The sequence below is a fragment of the Peromyscus californicus genome, unplaced genomic scaffold (genome assembly GCF_007827085.1).
Source record: "Peromyscus californicus insignis strain IS unplaced genomic scaffold, ASM782708v3 Scaffold_11__1_contigs__length_118956290, whole genome shotgun sequence".
Classification (NCBI taxonomy): domain Eukaryota; kingdom Metazoa; phylum Chordata; class Mammalia; order Rodentia; family Cricetidae; genus Peromyscus; species Peromyscus californicus.
This window is the reverse complement of record NW_026294402.1, coordinates 102,405,265-102,428,967: the sequence shown is the minus strand read 5'-3', so window position 1 is coordinate 102,428,967 and position 23,703 is coordinate 102,405,265. Positions and strand designations below refer to the sequence as shown.

The 23,703-nt window shown below is 55.1% G+C and overlaps 2 protein-coding genes across 4 annotated transcripts in view; both read left to right on the top strand.

The window, feature by feature from the left end:
- Positions 1-16,267, top strand: part of Sema3f (semaphorin 3F) — a 28,697-nt gene extending 12,430 nt beyond the window's left edge. For 2 of the 3 annotated variants that reach the window (XM_052720210.1, XM_052720221.1), the window contains exons 3-19: positions 4,694-4,854; positions 4,957-5,019; positions 5,129-5,248; positions 5,986-6,078; positions 7,820-7,913; positions 9,170-9,289; positions 9,497-9,636; positions 9,737-9,851; positions 10,011-10,080; positions 10,238-10,382; positions 11,995-12,217; positions 12,842-12,930; positions 13,062-13,103; positions 13,274-13,431; positions 13,607-13,674; positions 13,942-14,075; positions 14,928-16,267. In XM_052720210.1, the coding sequence (XP_052576170.1) occupies positions 4,694-4,854; positions 4,957-5,019; positions 5,129-5,248; positions 5,986-6,078; positions 7,820-7,913; positions 9,170-9,289; positions 9,497-9,636; positions 9,737-9,851; positions 10,011-10,080; positions 10,238-10,382; positions 11,995-12,217; positions 12,842-12,930; positions 13,062-13,103; positions 13,274-13,431; positions 13,607-13,674; positions 13,942-14,075; positions 14,928-15,338 (2,246 nt within the window). In that variant the 3' untranslated portion in view covers positions 15,339-16,267. The remainder of the gene's footprint in view (positions 1-4,693; positions 4,855-4,956; positions 5,020-5,128; positions 5,249-5,985; positions 6,079-7,819; positions 7,914-9,169; positions 9,290-9,496; positions 9,637-9,736; positions 9,852-10,010; positions 10,081-10,237; positions 10,383-11,994; positions 12,218-12,841; positions 12,931-13,061; positions 13,104-13,273; positions 13,432-13,606; positions 13,675-13,941; positions 14,076-14,927) is intronic. The other variant, XM_052720225.1, reaches the window with a different exon arrangement.
- A 124-nt stretch (positions 16,268-16,391) lies between these two features.
- Positions 16,392-23,047, top strand: Gnat1 (G protein subunit alpha transducin 1). The gene is made up of 9 exons (XM_052720232.1): positions 16,392-18,586; positions 19,863-19,905; positions 19,994-20,135; positions 20,221-20,378; positions 20,485-20,613; positions 20,825-20,954; positions 21,132-21,285; positions 21,402-21,593; positions 21,907-23,047. The coding sequence occupies exons 1-8, from the start codon at positions 18,481-18,483 to the stop codon at positions 21,590-21,592; spliced, it is 1,053 nt and encodes a 350-aa protein (XP_052576192.1). The 5' UTR covers positions 16,392-18,480; the 3' UTR covers position 21,593; positions 21,907-23,047.
- Positions 23,048-23,703: the final 656 nt, after the last annotated feature.

Genomic DNA, 23,703 nt, shown 5'->3' with positions numbered 1-23,703 from the left:
AGATAGAACACACTAAGGCTTCTGGGATGCCCTGCCCCCAACCCAGCCTGGCTGGGGCTCCCAGGGTTGAAGAGCTGTGGCCAGGGGCTGAGGCCTTCCGGCTGGCCGCTCATTAAAAGAGGATTAGGCTGGGAGCCAGGGGGCCAAGCCAGCCCCCAGGCCTTCCTCTGGGGCCCCTCATAGCTTTGGAGGAGTGGAAGATGCTAAGGGTGACCCTTCCCTGGAGCCCATGGGAATGCTGAGTGGGGATTTCCTGGGCTCCGCCACTTTCGTAACTGTCACCGCTTTATATATATGTAATGTAGATACATACATACATACACATCTATCTATCTATCTATCTATCTATCTATCTGTCTGTCTGTCTATCTATCTATCTATCTATCTATCTATCTATCTATCTATCTATCTTCTTGTCTACCTCAGTTTCCCTCCTCAGGTCATGAGGCCTGTCTTCCTGGTGGATGATGCACTAACAAAGATCTAGACTGGCAGCCCAATCCCATTTCTCTTCAGCTCAGGGATTAGGGTTGCCACCAGCCCACAGGAGGTCAGAGGTCAGAGCTGGGCTACAGGGACCTGTCTATCATTCTCTCATCCCCAGCCCTTTTCGGGGAGGTCACGCTGTCAGTCAGAGCTGAGTGCTTTGTGGAGCTGTAACCAAGGGGGCGGGCACCCCACCTCTGCTCCAAGACTCTTCTTTCTGCAGCAGCCCCTGCCTGGCTGGTGCAGGTCTGGTGTCCTAGAGACACACAGCAGGATGTGAGGCCCGCCCACTTGGGGTCTCTGGTGAGGGCTGTGGACGCGCCTACTGGCTTCTTTAAAGTAAGGCATCAACCATTGCTTCCCAGGGACGAGGAAGCCGAGACCCCAGGATCAAGCCCGAAGGCAATAAGATTGTTCCTGCCTCTGGACCTGGGCCAGGCCATTCTGGGCCAGGACAGTGTCTTAACAGCCACAGGGAGAGGTCTGGAAGCTGGGAACGGCTGCGGAAATGAGGTGTCTGATGCCAGAAAAGGCTCTTCCTTCCCATGACGGGAAAATCCTTCCCGGATGCCACCCCGCCCAACCTGTGCCCAGCTTGGGTGAGAGCAGGGGGGTGGGGCTCTTCCCAGGAAACAGCACCCAGGCCACCACCCTCCCCTGACAAGCTCAAAACTTATATCACATACTGACATACTGAGCAGAGGTCAAGACTGGTGTGAAGACATGGCCAGGCTGGGTCTGCATCAGTACCACATGCGCTGATGGCACTCGGGCCCCTGGAACCTTTTGGCCCAAGTCCCATTAAGACTCCTGGACCTGCAGGATCTGCAGGTGTCAACTAAGGGTACCTGCCTGAGCTTCCTTCTGACTCTGACCCAGGCTTCTTAGGGAGAAGATCGAAGTCCCAGAGCGTTTGCCCTGTGGGACCCAGGTTAGGATAGGTCAGGAAGCTAATTCTACTTCATAATCTTGAGCACCACTGTCTTCCTGTCTGCTGCTTGGGATGTGGGACATTGTGGGGCTTCTTATTTGCATTTTCTCCTGACATCTAGCATGAGTGGCATTAGCACTCGAGCTGTGAGTTAGCAAGACTAGACAGACCCCCCTACACCTGATTCTCTCTAGAGTCTGGAGAACTACCCATCTCTGCCTTTCCGTTTTTGTGGGTTGAATTGAGATTTAGCTGTGTTTCTGGATGGGGCTAGGGGAACGTGCTGGTGATACAGAGGTTGGGGCTGAGTCAACAGGAAGCCCCTTCCGTCCCTGTGGCCCTCTTTGCCGTCTCCCCAGCACTAGGAAGTGGGGTAGTAGGGATGTGAGTGGGAGGTGGATGTCCTTCAGGTAATGGTGACATCTGGAAGGAAGCCTGCTTCCTCAGGAAAAGATCTGGGAACCTCAGCCCATTCATTCTCTGGTCCCCCTCGAGACAAATGCCCTTCAGGGATGTGTTGGGGAGGCCAGAGGAATAACAGCTCTCAGGATCCATCTGGGCCACCTTGAATATCAGATTTAGGAGGCCCATGAAATGTTCTCGACTGTAAAATGAAGCTCAGAGAGCCAAGGATATTTCAACAGGGGGAGGGTCAATAAGGCCCATCGTGGAAATGGAGCCATAGCCAAGGATCTCTGACCTTCCGTCCCTCTTCTTCAGCCTGCATTGCCTCCCGGGGCTCTCCACCTCCTCACCATTTCCACAGTGACTAAAGCATCATGTCCTGTGACACCAGAGTGTCCTATAATACCAGAGCCATTGACGCCATGTCCTGAGGCCATCGAGAGGAGTCCCTAGGGTCCTGAATCATTTGTCTTGATGATGGAGGACGAGTCACCTTCCGGCTCTCCATCCTGGCAGGCAGCCTCTATCCCCGGGACTGGTTTCCACGGGCTCCCTAACCTTCAGACATCAATCTTCATGCAGTTTGCCGGTCACTTTCCTTTCCTATACCCTGATGTCCTCACCTATAAGCTGGATGTAAGCACAGAGCTCCAAGGAGAGTAGTTGGTGCCTGACTGAGAGGCACCCTCCACCTAGGGACAGGCTGAGGGAGATACAGAGGCAGTGTATATTGGATCGAAGAGAGCCTTCTGTCTCCTTTCTAGAACTTTCTTTCCTCACCTGCCCAGTGATGTCTGTTGTCTTTCTCACAGGGAGGCGAGCCCCTGAGAGCAGATTGCTGGTTTGGACTTGGATCTTGGCCTCTGGCAATCATGGCACAGCCTAGGACAGGGTCTAGATTATGAGGCCAAGAGTGAGTAAGGATGTGTAAGCACAAGGCTTTGGGATTGTGGCTGCTTGAGTGCCTGGGGGCTAGCTCTCTGAATCTCCCCCTGCTGACCTAGGTGCGACGTTAGAAGGTGTCCCTCCTCTCTTCCATTGCCCCTGAAGTGACCCCAGTGTAGCACGATGAATAAGGGCACAGCCAAGGCCATGCCCCCAGCCAGGGTATAAATAACCTCTGGCAGACTGTCCCAGCCTGGGGGGGCTCCACTGGCAGCCCCACTTCCTCTCTGGCCACTTCCCAGCCCTGGGGGTGGGGGAGTGTTTACTTTCCTGTTGTCACTGTGACTGGGTGGCCAAGGAGGAGACTCCAAGTGACCCAGCAACAGGTGCAGGACAGGTGCCCAGGCTGCCCTGCCCAGGACTTCAGAGGCGCCGCCGGACAGGCGGGCGAGGCCATAGCCAGGCAGGGATCGGCCCTTTGATCTTTCGGCATCCCTGCGTCCCTGTGTCCCAGTGGCTGGCCAAGGTCATCACCTATATTCCCTTGTTGGTACATAATCAGGTCTGAGCAGGGCAAGGCTTCTCTTTGCCCTGCGGTTCTAAACAGTAAGGCCCTGAACCAGACACGGGCTCTCGGGAGACTGTCAGATGGCCTGCCTCCACAGCCCAGCCCAGCCCCTTTATGTGCCCTGACCAGCTTGCTGGTCTCAGACAGAGTCCCTCTAGCTTACCCTAGGGTCTCCACACACCAGTTGGAGTCAGAGCCAGGCCAATCAGGGACAGCCACCTGCTGGTGCCTCCTTCAGGCTGTGTCCCCGGGCTTCAGACCTCAGCTGTTCTCTCTCCAGGTGCCTCGTCCGGGTCTCCCCCTCAATTGCCCCACCTGTGAAGTTGGGTGCCAGCTGTGGAATCAGGGAGTGGGTATATATGCTCTAGTAGCACCTCATCTGTTGCGGGACACATTTACATACCTGCTACATGTGTGTGCCACACATGTGTCCTGTGTGTTGCCACCTAAGCTCCCCCCTTGCTAGTGAATATTCATGACCCTCAATCATCATTTTCTCTCTCCTGAGCTAAAAATAGCTGGGGTTGGGCAGGGGACAGGCCTGCCCAGTGGACCTTTCAGCTCCCCCACAGACAGGTTCGCAAGCTTCCAGGAGTCCTGTGCATGTCATTGGCCTGTCGCTGAGCTTCCTACCGTTCATCCCAGGAAAAGCTTTACCTTAGTGTCCTGAGGATGGGAGCTGCGGCTGCTGCGCACAGGCAGATGGGAAACAGAAGGCCCCGCTCTACCTGCCCGCCCTCAGCCCCTGGCATGAGGCTCCTATGCATAGCATTGCTGAGGGAGCCTCCTTTCCCACAGTGACACCTCCTGGCTAGTTCCGCGTAGGCCGGGAGTCCCACCATTAGCAGCCTTATGGGGTCCACAGACTGAAGTTCTGTAGGCTGTTACGGCTCCTTCGGGCCTTTTTGGTGTCTGGCTAGCCTGTTTCAGGTCGGGTGGGGACCTTGCGGTGTAGCAGCTGTGTCTTCTGCCTGGTGGTCCGCTCGGGTGAGGGCAGGGTATCCAGGCTCTGACACCCTACAGCGTCTGTAGCGCATCCTTCCCCACCACCACTTCCACCTGCTCATTAACCCTTTCGGGCCCCTGTGGGAAGTTGGCCCCACCCCGAGTAGAAACATCTACCCCCACCTGAGCAGACTCTGATGCCACCACACACCCTGGCTTGCACCCATGGCCCTTTCATGGGGATTAGCTTGGGCTGCCTGTGAGTCAAGGGTTTAGCCTTGGGTGTGGCCCCTTCTCCGGCCTGCCCACGTGTCCCACTTTCTCCTCCATGGCTGTCAGCACCTGGAGAGGGAGATAAGTAGGCCCTGGGAGAGGAAGTGCAGGTTTAGGACAGCTGTGGCCTCAGTGCCTCTCTGTCAGAGGGAGTAGGTCTCTCAAAGGCCCTAACTGGTGTTCCTGCCCTTCATCCACAGAACTTAAGGCCACAGGTACCGCCCACTTCTTCAACTTTCTGCTCAACACTACAGACTACAGGATCCTGCTCAAGGACGAGGACCATGACCGCATGTACGTGGGCAGCAAGGACTACGTGCTGTCCCTGGACCTGCATGACATCAACCGAGAGCCCCTCATTGTAAGGGCTGGCCTGGAAGAGGGGCAGGCAGGGTGAAGGGCATGGAGCCCAGGGTCAGGGTCCGGCCAGCAGGCTGCATCCTCTAACCTCCATCTTTGGCAGATCCATTGGGCAGCCTCCCCACAGCGCATTGAGGAGTGCATACTGTCCGGCAAGGACGGCAACGTGAGTGTAATGAGCCCCCCCCCCCCCCCCCAGGGTGAGGCAGCGACCTTGGAGAGGGGTAGAACCGGGCGGGTACCGGGCGTCCACACAGCTTTCTATCTGGCCGCAGGGGGAGTGTGGGAACTTCGTCAGGCTCATCCAGCCCTGGAACCGAACACATCTGTATGTGTGCGGGACCGGTGCTTACAACCCCATGTGCACCTATGTGAACCGTGGCCGTCGCGCACAGGTAAGCCCCTTCCTGCCTCTGTGCTGTCCCCTCCGGTGGCTTCATTCCAAGGTCCTGATGGGAGGATGGACTTGAGCCCCATCCTTACCACTTCCAAGCCCTGTGACCTGGGGTGAGTAAGTTGTCCATTCTCCGAGCCTCGGTCTCCTCACCTGGCGATGGGGCTCACAGATCCCTTCTGACAGGTTGGAAGAGGCAGTGAGTTAGCGCTCTCCAGCTAACACTGTGTCTGGCGCACAGTAAGCATCTGCCCCATGCGGGGCAATAATTCTCTTGGCTGTGTCTGTGGATCTTCACCCAGCCGCCAAGTCAGAGAGCCTGGTGGGGTCTTGGGTCTCCGGAGGCTGGAAGCCTGGGTCAGCTTCCACCGTGTGGCCTGGGGGAGAACTGCCCTCCTCCCCTTGCTCCCGGGGCCGGGGGAGCTGACCCTTTCCCAGCTGTGCTGCTCTACCCTGCCTGCTTCTGCCCTTTTCCATTTCCATGTGGGCATGTATGTGAGTCGATGCAACCTTGTAGGGCTTGTAGGAGAGTGACTGGACATAAGGGGCACATGCGTGTGCAGGCGTGTGCCAAGCCTGTGTGTATGTGTGTGTACACGTGCATATACGTTCTCTGGGGGCCCATGTGTTCATGTGTGATCCTGGCCTGTGTGGTATGAGAGGCTGGCAGCCCAAGCCCGCTCCCCCAGCCCCTGCCACCCCCAGCTCTAACCTCTCTCTCATTCCTCATCTTCTCAGGCCCCGCCATGGACCCAGACGCCGGTGGTCAGAGGCCGAGGCAGCAGGGCCACAGATGGTGCCGACCGCCCAACGCCCACAGCCCCACGCCAGGTGGGCCTCATCCTTCTAGTCTTTTGCCAAGCCAAATGACCTCTGCGCTCAGTTTACCCTGGGCCTGGCCCCAAGGCCAGCCTCCCCAGCGTCTCCCCTCTCCCTCATGCCCCTACCCCATTCCCGTCCCTTCCCCTGCAGTGCCCTCAGGTTCTGAAAGCAGTTCCAGTGGACACTTGTCAGCCTCAGTGGGACCCCTGCAGGCAAGGAATCCTGACGCCACCAGGTGGGGAAGAGAGGACAGTCATGCCTCAGTCCTGAGAACACGTGTGAAGACACACATGAGCACGTGCCGGCACATGCTTGTGGTCACTTCTTATTATCCATAGTGGGTCTGGCACGTGACTCCTATGTGTCTGTTCCCATGCCTCCTGTGGGTCATGTAGTAAATACAAGTGTCCGGCACAGTCACATATGGGGGCTCTCCTTTGAGGTAGTGTGTCTGTCCGTTAGTCAAGACTGGGGGGCTGGGCTGGGTAAGGCGAGTTGGGGCTGGGCAGGGGCGGGCAGGGGGGCAGAGGCTGCCGGTGAATGACAGCATGTGGGTGTGTATGAGGTTACATGTTTGTGCATGACTGGGTGTGTGTGTGTGTGTGTGTGTGTGTCTTCCTGGTGGGGAGTGCTGAAAGTCTAAGGCTATCTAGAGTCTGTGTGTGTACATTTAGGATGAGCAGTGGGTTATATGTGCTGGCTGTGTTGTCTGCCGATCTGTGTGCAGCCCCTGTGTGTACAGGAAGCTACGTGTGCAGAGTGTAAGTGAAAGCAGCCCCGTGTGCACCTTCCCATCGCCATCCTGCTGCCTGCCGCCACTTCCTCTGTGCGTCTCTCCTCTTCCCTCTCCTTCCTTTTCCCACCCCACCAGGCCTGTGAGCTCACCCTGGTCCCAGAGATGTCACAGGCCTCCCTCCTAGCATCTCCTGGGGTGAAGTGGGTGGAGTGGGGATAGATGGCTGTTAGTTTTGTGATTTCCACAGTCTCATCTCTCCCCACCCCCCAAACTTGGCTCTCTGGGGAGATGTGGCGGAACAGAAAATCCGTGACCTTTTGGTCTATCCTGAGGTTCACAGGTAGAGCAAAAAGTCTGGAGACATACCTTAGAGCTCCCTGTTTGGACCTGATGCTAGGAGAACAGGACCCGGGGCCCTTGAGCTGCACCCCCTGCCCTTCCAGGTCTGCAGCCCCTCACTGGCCCAGGGTAGGCAGCTGTAGCTCCAAGTGTCTGGCCTCTGGAGCCCAACGGGGTTTAGCAGGCATCTTCCTGAGCTAGTTGGCACGGAGAGACTTAGCCCGTATAAGCCCAGCCTGTGATCCCTAAGACCTGGACCTCTGAGACTTGATTCTTTTTTTTTTTTTTTTGGTTTTTCGAGACAGGGTTTCTCTGTGTAGCTTTGTGCCTTTCCTAGAACTCACTTGGTAGCCCAGGCTGGCCTCGAACTCACAGAGATTCGCCTGGCTCTGCCTCCCGAGTGCTGGGGTTAAAGGCGTGCGCCACCACCACCCGGCCAAGACTTGATTCTTAGTGCTTGCCTGGGGCATAAGATCAGAAATTATTTCCCTTGGAAATACCATGGACCTGCCCCAGGAGACCTGGCTGACTTTCCCTGGGGACCCTGTGGGCGTGTGGAGGGGGTGGACTCAGGGTGTCCCTTTGGGCTCATTCTTGCCCTAGGAACCTTATGAAATTTAGTCTTCTTGTCTGTGGGACTTGCCTGGATGTGCTGAGCCCCTCTCTACCCTGCAGGATTACATCTTCTACCTGGAGCCCGAGAGACTCGAGTCAGGGAAGGGCAAATGTCCATATGACCCCAAGCTGGACACAGCCTCAGCCCTTATCAGTGAGTTCCTTTACTCCATCCTGGTTCTATGGCGTCAGTATGCAGCCTTTGCCACTAGAATGAGAAAGATTACTAACACTACAGAGTTGACCATGTCAGAGACCATGACCATGTTCCATTGGCCCCCAGTGGGGACATACCTGGAGGGGTTGGGGGTACGGTACAGACTCGGATGAGCTGAGAGGCAGAGCTTAAGTTCTATAAGCCTCCATCCAGCCTTCTGGATGGGACACTAAGGGACCAGGTCTTCCCCTGAGATACCAAGCAGGGTCTTCGCAAAGCCTAGAACCCTTGGAGCCATGGGTGGCCTAGAAGAGAGATAAGCTGAGTTTGTACTGAGAGTGGGGTGAGGGGTCCCATAGCTCCTTTATATGTCGAGGAGACTGGAAGAGGCTGACTCAGAAGCACCACACACAGTACCCCGACCAGCTGGGGAGGACGTGTTTCTGGACTATGCAGGTGTCTTGGAGAGTGGGGGGCTCTTCTCTAGGGAGTGTCCTGTTGACGACAGCAGCTGCTGCACCTGCTTGCAGCTTGGGGAGCTTGCCCCCCGGTTTTGCACTCTGCTTTCTGACTGTCCATACTGTCCATCCCCAGGACCTCTCACAGAGCAACTGCCAGGTGCTATACCACCTGCGAGCCTGGGAAAGGCCCCTGGGGTGGGGGCGGGCAGGTGTTTTCCTCTTGGTGAATGAGAAAGCCGAGTCCGGACCAGGGGATATAATTGGGGGAAGGTAGGGTTTACCCTGGAGAGTCTCAGAGGGAAGACATTACTCAGCCCCTAAATTTTCAGGAATTTTTGTGATCCAGTTGTTAACCACAGCTGTTGTTGAAAATTAAATTATAAAGGCTCACAACCAAATCAGTTGTATTAAAACAGAAGTAATGGCAACAAAATATAGTGAATGCTCAAAATGTATTACTTCCTAATTGTTTTACTAGATTGCTACATTGTAATCTGCGCTTTTGAGGCTCTTTAGGCCCGTTTGATTGTGTTTTAGAAATCCTATAGGATGGCATTGGCATGCCTTCCCCACTCTGTGCAGTGAGCTCAGGCTAGCAGCTTGAGATAAGCTAGGATAGGAGAGCCACAGGAATTGGCTATTGCCACTGACGGGTCTCCTCCCAGAACCGATTGTAAACACTTCACAGAAGATATGATCCATGCCCCGGGCGGCTGGAAGGGGGGCCAGGACTCTGCCTGGGGGTCCCTGAGTCTGAGCAGTCCCCTGACTGGCCCACTGACCCTCCTACAGACGAGGAGCTCTACGCAGGCGTGTACATCGATTTTATGGGCACCGACGCAGCCATCTTCCGCACGCTTGGAAAGCAGACGGCCATGCGCACAGATCAGTACAACTCCCGATGGCTCAACGGTGAGCTGCACCCACAAGACCTCAGTGGGAAGTGTGGCCGGGAGGTGCAAGGACATCCACAGAAGCATGCCTTGGGGAGAGTTCTGAGACTGACTGACCAGCTTGGGGCGGGGCCGGTTTCCTGCTGGGGATTCTGTTGGGTCAGGGTGCCTTTAGGGGCCAGGTTCCATGCTGCTGAGCCCCGCCCGCCCGCCTGTCTACCCGCAGACCCTTCGTTCATTCACGCTGAGCTCATCCCCGACAGTGCGGAGCGCAATGATGACAAACTCTACTTCTTCTTCCGAGAGCGCTCTGCCGAGGCTCCTCAGAACCCCGCTGTGTACGCCCGCATCGGGCGCATCTGCCTCGTAAGTGCCCGGAAAGCTCTGCTGCCACTCCCCAGACCTACTCCAGCCAGTCTTGGGGTGAGTGAGCTGATCTAATCTGGCTACCTGCCCCCACCCCCAGAACGATGATGGTGGCCACTGCTGCCTAGTCAACAAGTGGAGTACATTCCTGAAGGCGCGGCTCGTCTGCTCTGTGCCAGGCGAGGACGGTATTGAGACCCACTTCGATGAACTCCGTGAGTGCTCAACAAGCAGGCAGGGTCCTACAGCAGGAGGGATGGAGGCTGGATCAGGGATCAGGGTGCCTTTAGGGGCCTCCTGTGGGCAGGGGTGGGCAGGGTCCATGGGTCTCCTCTCTCAGGCAGTGTCCCAATACCTCCTCCCTTTTTTTACAGAGGACGTTTTTGTCCAGCAGACCCAGGATGTCAGGAACCCAGTCATTTATGCTGTTTTTACCTCCTCAGGGTGAGGCTGGAGTCAGGGCAAGCAGTGGCAGGATTGGTGGGGGGTATGGCTGTGGAGGACCCTGGCATGGTTGCAAACTGTGGGGTGGATGTGGGGCTGGGGAGGGCCATGGGTCCAGGGTCTGTCCCGGGCATAGCAGTAACCTGCTTGCACACAGCTCCGTGTTCCGAGGCTCTGCTGTGTGTGTCTACTCCATGGCTGACATCCGCATGGTCTTCAATGGGCCCTTTGCTCACAAGGAAGGCCCCAACTACCAGTGGATGCCATTCTCAGGAAAGATGCCCTATCCCCGGCCTGGCACAGTAAGTAGCCCCATGTGTTTCTCTTCTTTCTGTAGACCAGGCTGGCCTGGAATCAGAACTCAGAGATCCCCCTGCCTCTGCCTCCTGAGTGCTGGGATTAAAGGCATACACCACCACCACCCATCTTTTTTTTTCCATTCCTGTCTTGAGACAGGGTCCCACTGTTTATCCCTGGCTAGCCTAGAACTCACTATGTGGATCAAGCTTGGCTCAAACTCAGTAACGATCTGCCTGCCTCTACCTCTCAAGTGCTGAGATTGAAGGCGTGTCCTCTGGGTTTTTTGGGGGAGCTGGGGGTTGTTTTGTTTTTGTATGTGTATGGGTGCTTGGCCTGCATGTATGTCTGCGCACCACATGCTTGCCTGGTTCTTACAGAGCCCTGAAGAGGGCATCAGATCCCCTGGAGTTACAGATGGTTGTAAGCCTCAGTGTGGGTGCTGGGAATTAACCCTGGACTTCTAGGAGAGCAGCCAGTGCTCATCTGAGCCATCTTCCTAGCCTCTCTACTTTGTTTTAAGAGGCCTACTCGGGCCCTCTGCAGACATGGGCTCCACTATAGTGACGCTCCCAGTCAACAAGGACAGCGGAACACAACACACTTAGAAGACGACTATTCACAGCCGGGCATGGTGGCACACTCCTTTGATCCCAGCACTTGGGAGGCAGAGGCAGGCGGATCTCTGTGAGGTCAAGGCCAGTTGGTCTACATAGCAAGTTCTAGGACAGCCAGGCTATGTAGAGAGACCCTCCCCCCCCAAAAAAAAAACAACAAAATTAAAAGAAAGAAAGAAAGAAAGAAAGAAAGAAAGAAAGAAAGAAAAAGCTACTATTCACACATCAGGCTGTAAAGAAAGTGGCCTCCCAGGGTTCTGAGGCAGATAGGGGCCTGGTGTGGTGGGCTGCCCCATGGAGGGTGCTCTAGGAAGCCTTTTGGGAGGTGAAATTTAGAGGGAAGAATCTTTGAGGCAAAGCTGGAGGTAGGCTGAAGTCAGTTTGGCTGGCTAACAACAGGAAAGGTGATGAGGAATGGGCAGGATCAAGCCACACCTACTCTGCATCATTGGGAACTATCTAGTCTGTCTGGGTATGACCTGGGTGGGCCTGCCACAGGAGACTGAGTGTGAGAGCTTAGACATGATCTGACCTAGTGCAGTGGCAGATGTGACTGTGGGATCAGTACGGGTATGGGGAAGCTGGTCTTTGAAGGGGTCTGGGAAGGCTTCCTTCCAGAATGAAGTTGGAGTTGGAAGGGTGACAGGCTGAGCCCAAGGCAGAAGGAACAGCGATGGGGTAGAGAAAGCATTGCCCAGTGTGTGTCAAGATCTTGAGGCCAGCAGCCCAGCTGCACAGGAAAGAGCAATGGAACCAGGACAGCCAGAGAGGAAGGAGACAGCTGGGTGGGGATGAGGACATGGGAAGGGAGTGGTTAGTTCAGCCAAATGCTACCACAAGGTCATGACGCAGGACAGATCTGGTGGAAGGCAGAACTCGGGAAGGGGTTTGGAGAGAGAAACAGGTAGATGTAGGGACAGTGTGGAAGCTTCTCCTGAGCTAATGGGTCCACGTGCCCCGCCTGGACCACCTAGGACTGACCCTCATTATCTGCCTGCAGTGCCCTGGCGGAACCTTTACGCCATCAATGAAGTCCACTAAAGATTACCCTGATGAAGTGATCAACTTCATGCGTAGCCACCCACTCATGTACCAGGCTGTATACCCGCTGCAACGGCGACCCCTGGTGGTCCGTACAGGTGCACCCTACCGCCTCACCACGGTCGCTGTGGACCAGGTGGATGCAGCTGATGGGCGCTATGAGGTGCTTTTCCTGGGCACAGGTACCCACTGCTGCTCTCAGACCCTCCCACACTGGGCCCACTGGATGGGAGGAACTGATCCTGGGACTAGATTCTGTCCAGCTGGGGGTTGCTTCAGACTCATCTATGGGAACCTTCTCTCCTTGGCCAGAACAGCCAGGACTAGAGTGGGAAAACTCCATCTATTCCCATTTCCAGGGGCAGGAAAGTAGGGACACCGGGCCCCTAGGGGCCTTGTATGACTTGGAAAGAACTTAGGATACAAGGGATCTAACTTTTTGCCCAGACGTGTACACACACACACACACACACACACACACACACACACACACACACACACACACACACACACGTATGTACATACGTACATATAGCACCCAGCTCAGTTGCCCATTTTATGTTCTCAGGAGGGCCCAAAATGAGAGTCTGGGTGTGGGGGCAGACCCTGGCAATGACCCCCTTTGTCCCGTTCTAGCCTCCCCCCTCCCAACTATCCCTTTCATCCAAGGGAAGCCCCTGAGCCTCAGCATGGCAGCCCTACTCCACTGCCCTAAAGGAGATGGGGCTTTGGTGGGGAAGGGGCTGAGGCTTTGCCCCTTCCCCAGCATCCCCAGCCCCACTGAGGTCCTGCCCGGCCCGTTCCAGACCGCGGGACAGTGCAGAAGGTCATCGTGCTGCCCAAGGATGACCAGGAGGTGGAGGAGCTCATGCTGGAGGAGGTGGAGGTCTTCAAGGTAGGTGAAATACCACCCAGTCCTGTCCACACCACCGTGACCCTCTCTGGTCCCCCAGCCTCTGAACTTAGACCTAAGCCGGGTCAGGGAGGGGTCCTCGGGGTCCCAAGCTGACCCCTGTTTTCTTCCAGGAACCAGCAGCCGTTAAGACGATGACCATCTCTTCCAAGAGGGTGAGTTTTTGGCGGTGTGGGCTGGGAGTGCGGTTGGAGCCCGTGCCCCACTGGGGTTGTGCCCTTGGCGTAAGGATAGGGCACATGAAACAAGAAGAGAAGGAATCCCGCCCAGCTGGCTCCTGGTAGGGCTGTCTGTGAGAACTGACGCTCCCTGCCTCTGCCCCCAGCAACAACTGTATGTGGCCTCAGCTGTGGGCGTCACTCACCTGAGTCTGCACCGCTGCCAGGCCTATGGAGCTGCCTGTGCAGACTGCTGCCTCGCCCGCGACCCCTACTGTGCCTGGGATGGCCAGGCCTGCTCCCGCTACACCGCATCCTCCAAGAGGTATAGACTGCCAGAACCTTGGGATTTTCTCCACAGTGCCGGGGTGGGGGTGGCAGTGGAGCATGGATAAGACATAACTGCCCTGGGGGACAGGGCCCTGTTTAGAGTCTTAGGGGTGCAGGAACCTGGGAGCAAGCCTCCCAAGAGCTCTCCTTCAGGGGTTATCCTCCCCCAGGCGGAGTCGCCGGCAAGACGTCCGCCACGGGAACCCCATCAGGCAGTGCCGTGGGTTCAATTCCAATGGTGAGTCGGCATGTTGCACATCCTTTAGGGGGCTTCTCACCCGTGCCCGCGGACGCCCCCACGGTAGAGACTTGAAGATGATTCCCTGGGTGGTGGGAACCTTAGGTCTGGGATTAGGGTGTCCTGTGTCAACTCTCTCAATGGGTAGATGCCCAGTAGTGCCCTGTCTTTGTGTGTGGGTGCCCCTTGATGCCTGCCTCTCCCTACTGAACAGACTGACTGCCTAGGAGCAATGCTACTTCCACTCAAGGCCCTCTCGATCCACAGCAAACAAGAATGCCATAGAGTCTGTGCAGTATGGCGTGGCAGGCAGCGCGGCTTTCCTCGAGTGCCAGCCCCGCTCCCCCCAAGCCACTGTTAAGTGGCTGTTCCAGCGAGATCCCAGTGACCGGCGCCGTGAGGTGAGTTCCTGTGTCCCCCAAGGGGCAATGCTGCACTGTGGATATGGGCGTTCTTTTTCACAGTGGTGAGCCCATGTGAGAGAAATAGAGTATGGCAGCCAGCCTGGGGCAGCCCTCATTCTGTGGAACCCATTCTGAGCTCCCATCCTTACACCGGAATCATTTGAGTGATATGAGTTACATAGACGCTCTGTGGGGTAGGCTTTAGTATATGGAAACCATTTACAGGCTGGTTTCATTTAATAAAAATTCCATATCTGAGCCGGGCATGGTGGCGCACACCTTTAATCCCAGCACTCAAGAGGCAGAGGCAGGCGGATCTCTGAGTTTGAGGCCAGCCTGGTCTACAGAGCGAGTTCCAGGACAGCCAGGGCTACACAGAGAAATCCTGTCTCGAAAAAACAAAAGAACAAAACATTCCATATCTGTACTCTGTTGGGGTATACCTCCTTGTATGGAAATCATGTGGGTGAGCTCCAGTATATGGAAATTCTGTGGATATTTTCTGGAAAACCCTTACCGGTGTCCCTCTTTACATGGAAATGGTATGTGGGTGCCACAATTGGGTATTCTCATTAAATGGAAATTCTGTGTGTGCTCCAAAATTTTCTCATTCATTGTTCAGAACTCCCCGCCCCCTAGTGTCATCATCCCTTCTGAAGTGGGGATATGTGTGGATGCCTTATTCAGATCCTTCTCATGTGCAAACAGTACGTGGGCTCTACTCTTGGTTTGTGGAAATACCATGTGGGTATCTCTACTGGAATGACCACAAAGGAGGCCTCATCTGGAAGCTGGCTAGGGCCGTGGAGTGGTGACCCAGCCCCTGAGCCCCCACCCCTACCCCTGCAGATTCGTGCAGAGGACCGCTTCCTGCGCACAGAGCAGGGGCTGTTGCTTCGCGCCCTGCAGCTTGGTGACCGCGGCCTCTACTCCTGCACGGCCACTGAGAACAACTTCAAGCACATCGTCACTCGGGTGCAGCTGCATGTACTGGGCCGGGATGCCGTCCATGCTGCCCTCTTCCCCCCACTGGCTGTGAGCGTCCCTCCACCTCCTGGCGCAGGCCTCCCCACACCTCCTTATCAGGAGCTGGCCCAGCTCCTAGCCCAGCCGGAAGTGGGCCTCATCCATCAGTACTGCCAGGGTTACTGGCGCCATGTGCCCCCCAACCCCAGGGAGGCTCTAGGAGCACTCAGGCCTCCTGAACCCCAGGACCAGAAAAAGCCCCGGAACCGTCGCCACCACCCTCCGGACACATGAGGCCGGCTGCGGGAGGCCTACATAGGACCAGCCTAGCCCCTCACCCTTTTAATATAAAAGATATATATATATATATATAAAATATCTATATTCTCTACATACCCTACCCCTGCAAAGACAGTATTTATTGGTGGGTTGTATATAGCCTGCCTCAGTGGCAGCATTATCCAGAACTTAGACCCATGTTGGTCAGCAATGGCACATGACTGAGCATGCCCATCCTGGCCCAGGAAGTTGCCAGGGCCAGGCCAAGACCACACAGCCCCCAGACTCTGCGGAAATCTCCTTGCTCAACAGCCATCAAGATCTCCAGAACACAGGGAGGGAGCAAGCCCTATTTGCCGGGGCATGGACCATACACCTTTGCTGATGAATGTTGTCAGCTGTGCTGTGGCGTAGACATGGACACCAGGACTGCTGTGGAGTCTGGGGGTGGGCCCTCAGAGCACTCAGAGGAGGGAGGAAGGGGCCATCACAGGATACAGGCCCCTGCCTGGGTCAGGGGTGCTCAGTCAAGGCCAGCCTTTCCCAGGTATTTATTCTCTATTTATTGGGGACAGAAGAGAAGTCTGCCTGGGTGGGGCAGGCCCTTCTCTTCTCCCTTCCTTGCCTGTCCTGGCAGGTCCACCCCACTCTACCTCCTTAGCTTTTCCTGTGCCGCCTTGACCCATGGGGAGAGAAGCAGCGGCCAAGTGCAGGCGTGGCTCAGAAGAGCCCCCAGCCCTGAGGGTAGATGGGCCATGGTGGAGGCCCAGAGCCTGCAGGGCATCCCCCAAGGTTCCCTTCTGCCCACCGCTTCAGGTGATGGGTGTAAATAGCTCTGGGGGCAGTTGGGTAGATGGGTGGGGGGCTCCTGCAGCCCTCTGCTACCCAGGCCATAGCTGCTCTTGGGTTCCATCTTGCTAATAAACACTGGCTCTGGGACTAGACTTTGCTTTCTCTCCTTGGTGGTTGGAGTGGGAATGGAGGTGGGTTAGGCCCACACTTCTAATCTCAGCACTAGAGAGGCAGAGGCAGGTGGATTTCTGCCTTTGATGCTAGCCTGGTCTACAGAGCAAGTTCCAGGACAGCCAGGGCTGCCCAGAAACCCTATCTCAAAAACAACAGCAACAAAAAAAGACTCCAACTCCCCTCTGTGGTCATTTAGTTCATTTTGGGGCTGGGGAGATGGCTTAGCAGTTAAGAGCACTGGCTTATCTTCTAAGGACCCCAGTTCAATTCCCAGCACCCACATGGCAGCTCACAACTGTAACTCCAGTTTCAGGGGATCCAACACCCTCACAGATATATTTGCCGGCAAAATAGCAATAAAGTTAATTTTAAAAAGGAGACTCCATATGTAGACATCAGGCTAGATTTAATTAGCCAGGGCTCCTGTACTACCTTAGACCCCAGTGGCCCACTTACGATGTGGAATTGAAGGTGGGTGGAGCCCAAAGGCTGTAAGTGGCATGGATGAAGTAGTCTTGCTCCTGAGCAGAGCCCTCCTCACTCAGTAGGATGAATGTCCAGAATGCCCGTTTAGGGTATCTACTTCCTACATGCCCTGATTAGGGATAACATGCTCAGTGCCTGGGACCCTGGGACCCTCCTAGTAGTCTATTGCAGAGTTGAGTCTGGTTTCAGGAGTCCAGTGAGGTGGCTCCAGACTAGTGCAGCCAGCCTTGAGAGCCAAAGATGTGGGGTTTCCAATTGTATGTGGACAGGAGATCTCTAGAACCTAGGAGCTCAGCTCAGCAGGTGCCAGCCACACTTCACCAACTGCTACACCTGAGCAGGTCTCCAGACCCCAGTGGAGGCTGTCAGGTTTTAGGGGTACCCTGTGCAGGTCCCACATGAGCGAACCAGATAGAATCAGGGCAGGTGAGCCCCCACTCCCATACTCTCAGGAACAGCAAGCCTCAGCATCCATATCTGATAACAGGCTGGCCAAAGATTCACTCAGAGTTTAGCCACCTCTATAATGATTTTGTTGCACCTAAGTAAACATGTGTATGTAGACAAATGTATGTTCACGGACTGGCACAGACAAGCTCTATGCACATACACAGGGACACAAGTGTGTATCTAAATACATAGGCAAGTGGGCTGAGAGTGTGTATCACAGTTACCTACACTTGCACATTCAGGCATACACGAACAGCTATGAACTCGCACAAAGCGCCGCAAAATAAACATACGTACACCTGTACCTGTACAGGCATGCATAGGATGCTGGAGGTGCAGCTCAAGAATGCAGAGATCCCTAGATTTGATCCCCAGCATATACACACACAGCACCAATGCACATACACACGTTGCATGCATTGTCTCAAACAGGTGTGTAAGGGCACATGCACTTAAAAAACTACTAGCAGATACACATACATGCAGGTGTGCAGGCTCAAGTGTGTCTCTAGTCATTATTTGGTCTTAGTAAGGAACAGAAAGATACACCCAGGCATGTATAGCAGACTGACCCTGCAGAAGGCATGTAGAGACCATGCTCGGGGTCACATTTAACCCTGAGTGTGAGACAAATATAAAGTCACCTTATTTCCTTGTGCCTTCCAGCAGACACAACCCTCTGATCCAGAGATACCCCACCCTTGTGAACCACTGCTAATCATGGGACCCTGTGCCTCGCCTAATCAGTAAAGTGGAGCTGTGGTTTGGGCACCACCTTCCCCCAAGTTCCATGTAAGCTTACAAAAGAGTGGTCCTGACGCAGCTGGACAAGCAGTAGGTCCTCTGTGCCTGCTTCTCCTTCAGCATTCGCCTGCCAATCCCCAACCCCAGTTCTCCTACTTCTGGGGCTGAAGGGTCTTTTCCCTCAACTACACCAAGTGAACCCCTATAGGACAGGGGAAGGACTCTCGAGGGTCTCTTCTGGAGAATGGGGGGGGGGGGCAGAGGAGTGCACAGTCAGCAGTTGATGGATTGAGGCCTTGCCAGCCTGATTAAAAGGCCAGGAGACTGAGCCTCACCTGTCCTTGTCTCTGATTGGCCCTCGGGCATTCCTAGCTCCCAAATCCCACTAAGCAATCCCTCCAGGGCCTGCACAGGTCTGTGGAGAGCCAGTTGATTGCCAGCTTTAGGGCCAAAAGGTTGTCTGAGGAGGCCGGAGGCTGCCTACCCTGTCCCTTTGCCTGCTGCTGGGACCATGGGGGCTGGGGCCAGTGCTGAGGAGAAGCATTCCAGAGAGCTAGAAAAGAAGCTGAAAGAGGACGCTGAGAAAGATGCTCGAACTGTGAAGCTGCTGCTGCTGGGTAGGAGTCCCTGCTGGCCAGTGTTGGGGAGGGGACTGCTGCGGGTCAGCGGCCTGGGGCTAGGCAAGCAGCCTTTCTATGAAGCAAGGATTCCTGGGGGGGGGGGGGATGACAATGTGACAATGTCGTGGGGCAGAGCACAGAGTGGGAGCCATTCCTCGGCAAGGTCTGACAGGTGGTGATGTCTCGGTCCCCCAAGGTTGGGCATCCTATGGCAGTTTCCTGGGGACACCCTTCTCTCTGCAGAGCTGTGCGCCAGACACACCTTTGCAGAAATGTGTGCATTCAGGCACACTTTTGCCCTCAAGGTACAGCCTTTGGTTTTCCAGGCCTGCTCAACAAGGCTCAGGTTCTCTTGGCTGCTCTTTCTCCTTTGGGAATAAGAAGCTTCTAGGGTCACCCATGTCTACAAAGGCACTGGATGCCAGAACTTGGTAGACTGTGAAACAACTAAAGAAAGTAGAAAGATGCCAGGCAGTGGTGGCACACACCCTTAATCCCAGCACTCAGAAGGCAGAGGCAGGCAGATCTCTGAGTTTGAGGCCAGCCTGGTCTACAGAGCGAGTTCTAGAATAGCCAGGGCTACATAGAGAAACGAGGGGGGGGGGGGGGAAGAAAGTGGAAAGATATTGATGCCTACAGGAATGAATAAAGCCAAGTCCATGATCCATGGGTAGTGAGGAGAGATGAGTGTACTGCCATTGCTTAACCCCCAAGGGAAAGTTGCATGTTTAGGGAGGCAGGCAGAGGTACTAAGCCAGGGGCCCCAGGAGAAAGGCCGAGAAACTAAGCCGGAAATCCCATTAATTGTATCCAACACCCTTGAGGAGGGCAGGCTCAGAAAGGATGTCAGCTCTGTCCTCTCCCCCCATCTAAGGGTGCTAATTCCCTCTGAGCCTCTCAGAGACATCTCTTTAGGTGAAAAGCAGAGGTTGGTCCCGTTCAGATAATCCTGTGGATGCAATACTGGAAATCCCCACAAGGTGGCCCTAGAGGGTTTCCTTATTTTGATCTTGTAGCATAGTAAAAGCTGTATATAACCGGAATCTTGGGGGTATCTCCCCTACACACACACCCGGGCACAGTTAAGGTCCCTTAATTGATGTAGGACCCTTTTGTCGTTTACAACCATTTTCCCCAGGAGTCTTCAAGACTTTACTTTGGATGGAAATGAGGGCAAGTGTATCTAGAGTTCTAGCTGGCGCCCCAGGGCTCTGATCCAAAGGAAGTGGTCAGTGCTGGTCAGTGCGGCTCTGAGGCACAGCTTCCCTTTCAGGTGCTGGTGAATCTGGGAAGAGCACCATTGTCAAGCAGATGAAGTGAGTGTTCCCTGTCCATCCTAAAGCCCTTAGCAATAGCCCTCCCTAAAGGCCCAGGAAGCTCTGACTCTGCTGGTCTTGGCTGTAGGATTATCCACCAGGATGGTTATTCACTGGAAGAATGCCTGGAGTTCATTGCCATCATCTATGGCAACACTCTGCAGTCCATCCTGGCCATTGTTCGGGCTATGACCACGCTCAACATTCAGTATGGAGATTCAGCGAGACAGGTGAGGCAGGCTGCTATCAGTCCCTGGGGGCTCAAGGCACCTGGGTAGGCTCAGGTTCACAGCCACTACCTTGCCTTGCCACCAGGATGATGCCCGGAAGCTGATGCACATGGCGGATACCATTGAAGAAGGCACAATGCCCAAGGAGATGTCTGACATCATTCAGCGCTTGTGGAAAGACTCGGGTATCCAAGCTTGCTTTGACCGTGCCTCGGAGTACCAGCTCAATGACTCTGCTGGCTAGTGAGTGCACAAGTGGATGCAGGGAGCAGAGGAGGTGGATGGGCAGGCCCCAGCTGGGGTGATTTCCCACACCACTTACCCACTCATGTCCAGTGGTCTTCCTCAGCTATCTTTCAGATCTAGAGCGTCTGGTGACTCCAGGCTATGTGCCCACTGAGCAGGACGTGTTGCGCTCTCGTGTCAAAACCACCGGCATCATCGAGACGCAGTTCTCCTTCAAGGACCTCAACTTCAGGTAAGACCCCTGCACGCTTGTTCAGCTGGCCTGACGGGAACTTCACTGTCCTGAGTTAAGGTCCTACCCTTGCCAGGAGAAAGGCTGGTCACCTCAGATGCCAATCCATATGAGGGCTCCCCGGCCAGCTTAAGAAGACAAGGGGTGCCAGTGGATATATCCAGGGGACCTGATACACGGGTCTAAATCCGGACACCGCTCTGACCTACAGAATGTTCGATGTGGGCGGGCAGCGTTCCGAGCGCAAAAAGTGGATCCATTGCTTCGAGGGTGTGACCTGCATCATTTTCATCGCCGCACTGAGCGCTTACGACATGGTGCTGGTGGAGGACGACGAAGTGGTGAGTGCCAAGTTGGGCCCAAGTGTTTGAGAAGGGAGGTGGAGCCGGGGGAGCCACCGAGACTCACGAAGCAGAGGCTGTCTGGGAGCGGTGGGAGGCGCCTAAGTCCCGGGAGCCCAGAGACGAAGGGGCAGCTGTCTGCGTAGCCTGGTGCCCAACAGCCTCTGCCTTCCCCAGAACCGAATGCACGAGAGCCTGCACCTGTTCAACAGCATCTGCAACCATCGCTACTTCGCCACTACATCCATCGTGCTCTTCCTCAACAAGAAGGACGTTTTCTCCGAGAAGATAAAAAAGGCACACCTCAGCATCTGCTTTCCCGATTACGATGGTGAGATTCCCTAGCCCCGGCCGCCAGGCGGTGCCCCAGTCCGACGATTCCCGCCGCGCGCTCCTTCCCGTGTGGAAGGTCTTCCCGCGCAGAGCGAGTGCTGCCCTCTGCCGCAGGACCTAACACTTACGAGGATGCCGGCAACTACATCAAAGTGCAGTTCCTCGAGCTTAACATGAGACGTGACGTGAAGGAGATCTACTCCCACATGACGTGCGCCACCGATACACAGAACGTCAAGTTTGTCTTTGACGCTGTCACCGACATTATCATCAAGGAGAACCTCAAAGACTGCGGGCTCTTCTGAGGTGGGGGTCCTAGCTAGCCAGACCTTCCATCATCCTGCTCCATAATCTCAGGACCCGAACCCTGCCCCTAGTTCCCCACGATGATCACTGCTCCAGACTGCTCCATTCCCTGCTGCCCACCCCTAAACCCCGCCCCACGGCTTTCAGGCTCCACCCACTACCAGAGGCCCCTCCCCCTACTCTTGAGCTCAACATTTTTTCATCCCTCCCCAACTTCCAGGGGTACAGGTTCCAGGGCTGCCCCGACAACGCCTAATCTCATTTATTTTGCTGCTCAAGAATGCTGAGGTTCCAATCCCTTTTCTCTTCACAGATGCCTGAATTCATGTGTGTCCCTTGCTCTGAGACTCTGTATGTAGCCCAGCTGCCCTGTAGTCCCCTCCAATAACTCCCGTGCCTCAGCCTGCTGCTCCACTAGTCACACATCCAAAGCTCCGAGGCTTGAAGTGCAGACCCTCCCCCAAGTCCCCAACCCCGCCCTGCCCTTCACCGCCTGGCTGCACTGGCCTCTTGGACCCACGGCAGCCAGCCTCGGCTAGGACAAAGGCAAGACTTGGGACAGCTGGAGCTCACAGTGACTCAGCAGTGCCCGAGTGACCCGTCCCCTGACGCCCTTCTGCCACCCCCACCAGCAGCAGCTCACCTGGTGGATTTCGGTTCAGCAAACAGCCCTCCCTCCCTCCCCAGCATTCATGAAGGGCTGGAGGTATCCCTCCCTCAAGCAGGCCTGCTGCTTGCCAGCAGGTCATTTCAGCCTGCTACCTGCATATGACAAGTCCAACATCTGTCCACGCAGTGGTCAGTAACTGTCCCCCCCAGCAGCCCAAGGGATCCAAAGTCCAAGCTCTGGTCTGTGTAGCCTCACATAGATAAATTAGTGACTTTGAGATGGGTGCCAGGGAGAGACACAAGACAAACCCATCCCCAAAAACTAGGCTCAGGCTATCTCCCAGTTCCTTTTCCCTCTGGGTCTTGCCCCTCTGTCCTTGAACACTTCCACACCCCACCTCATCCACCCACACACAATACTCAGGGCTGGCTGGTCAAGGTATGGTATATTGAAGGAGGGCACTATTGACATCAGCTATGACCAATAATCAAGCTATGTTGAGGGGTGGCTGAGGGCAGAGTCCAACTCCTATTGATCAAACCACAGGTAAAGACCAATTCCATGTGAGGTTACAGGGAAGTCCATGTGACTGTTGTGCCTCCTGACTCAGGACCCAGTCCTTGCGAGAGAGAACGGAAAACCTAGCCTGAACCATTAGAGACAATGTCCCACATCCCCCAGCCCCTTCTCCTTCCTTCATCAAGCGGCAAGTCTTTGCTTAAGCCTGTGGACCAGAGTCAGCGCTGCTGTTAGACACACGGTGCTTCTGTCCAGCAAGGCTGGGCCATGATCTGTACTTCCCTTAGCTACGTGCACAGACTCAGCAATAAACCTTTGCACCAGGTCTGCTGTCCTTTCTTGAGTCAGTGGGGGAAGCTTAGTTACCATGAGTCCTGGACATTTATTAAGTTCCCAGTACTAGGCACGAGGGATGTAGGAAGATGACCCTTCCAAAGTAAAGTGCCTGGCCTGACTTGGTCTCAGGGGATTTTGGAGGGGGATAATGGGTCCAACTCATGACCCTTGGCAGAAGCTGAGGGATATGGGAAATGTTACTGGAACAGTCTCAGATCAGCAGGGAGTTTTTTCTTTACTTGTTTTATGAGACAAGGTCTTACTGGGTAACCTAGGCTGGTCATGAACTCACCATCCTCCTGCCTCAGACTCTGAATGCTGGGATTGTAGGTACCTCTTGACACCTAGTGACAAGGAGATTTGAGGCAGAAGTTCACCTGACAGAGGCAGGAGAGTGCATAAGACCTGGCTGACCACTTGGACTTGTGAGCACAGGAGCTCAGGGAAGCAGGAGCAGAGAAGGGGAGATGGGTGGGGAGACAGTGGAGGTAATGAGGACTTACAGAGGCTCTCAAAGCTGGGAGTGACTGGGGCAAGTGAGGTTCTCATCTCCAGAGCAAAAGCGGCAGCCAAGGTCTGGGTGTGGAGGCACATGTTTTTAGTCCCAGCACGCAGGAAGCAGAGGCAGGCGTGTCTCTGTGTGAG

Coding starts and splice junctions, on each gene's coding strand:
- Gnat1 (XM_052720232.1), top strand. CDS start 18,481: ATGGGGGCTGGGGCCAGTGCTGAGGAGAAGCATTCCAGAGAGCTAGAA. Junction 18,587..19,862: donor TGTGAAGCTGCTGCTGCTGG/GTAGGAGTCCCT, acceptor CTTCCCTTTCAG/GTGCTGGTGAATCTGGGAAG. Junction 19,906..19,993: donor ACCATTGTCAAGCAGATGAA/GTGAGTGTTCCC, acceptor TCTTGGCTGTAG/GATTATCCACCAGGATGGTT.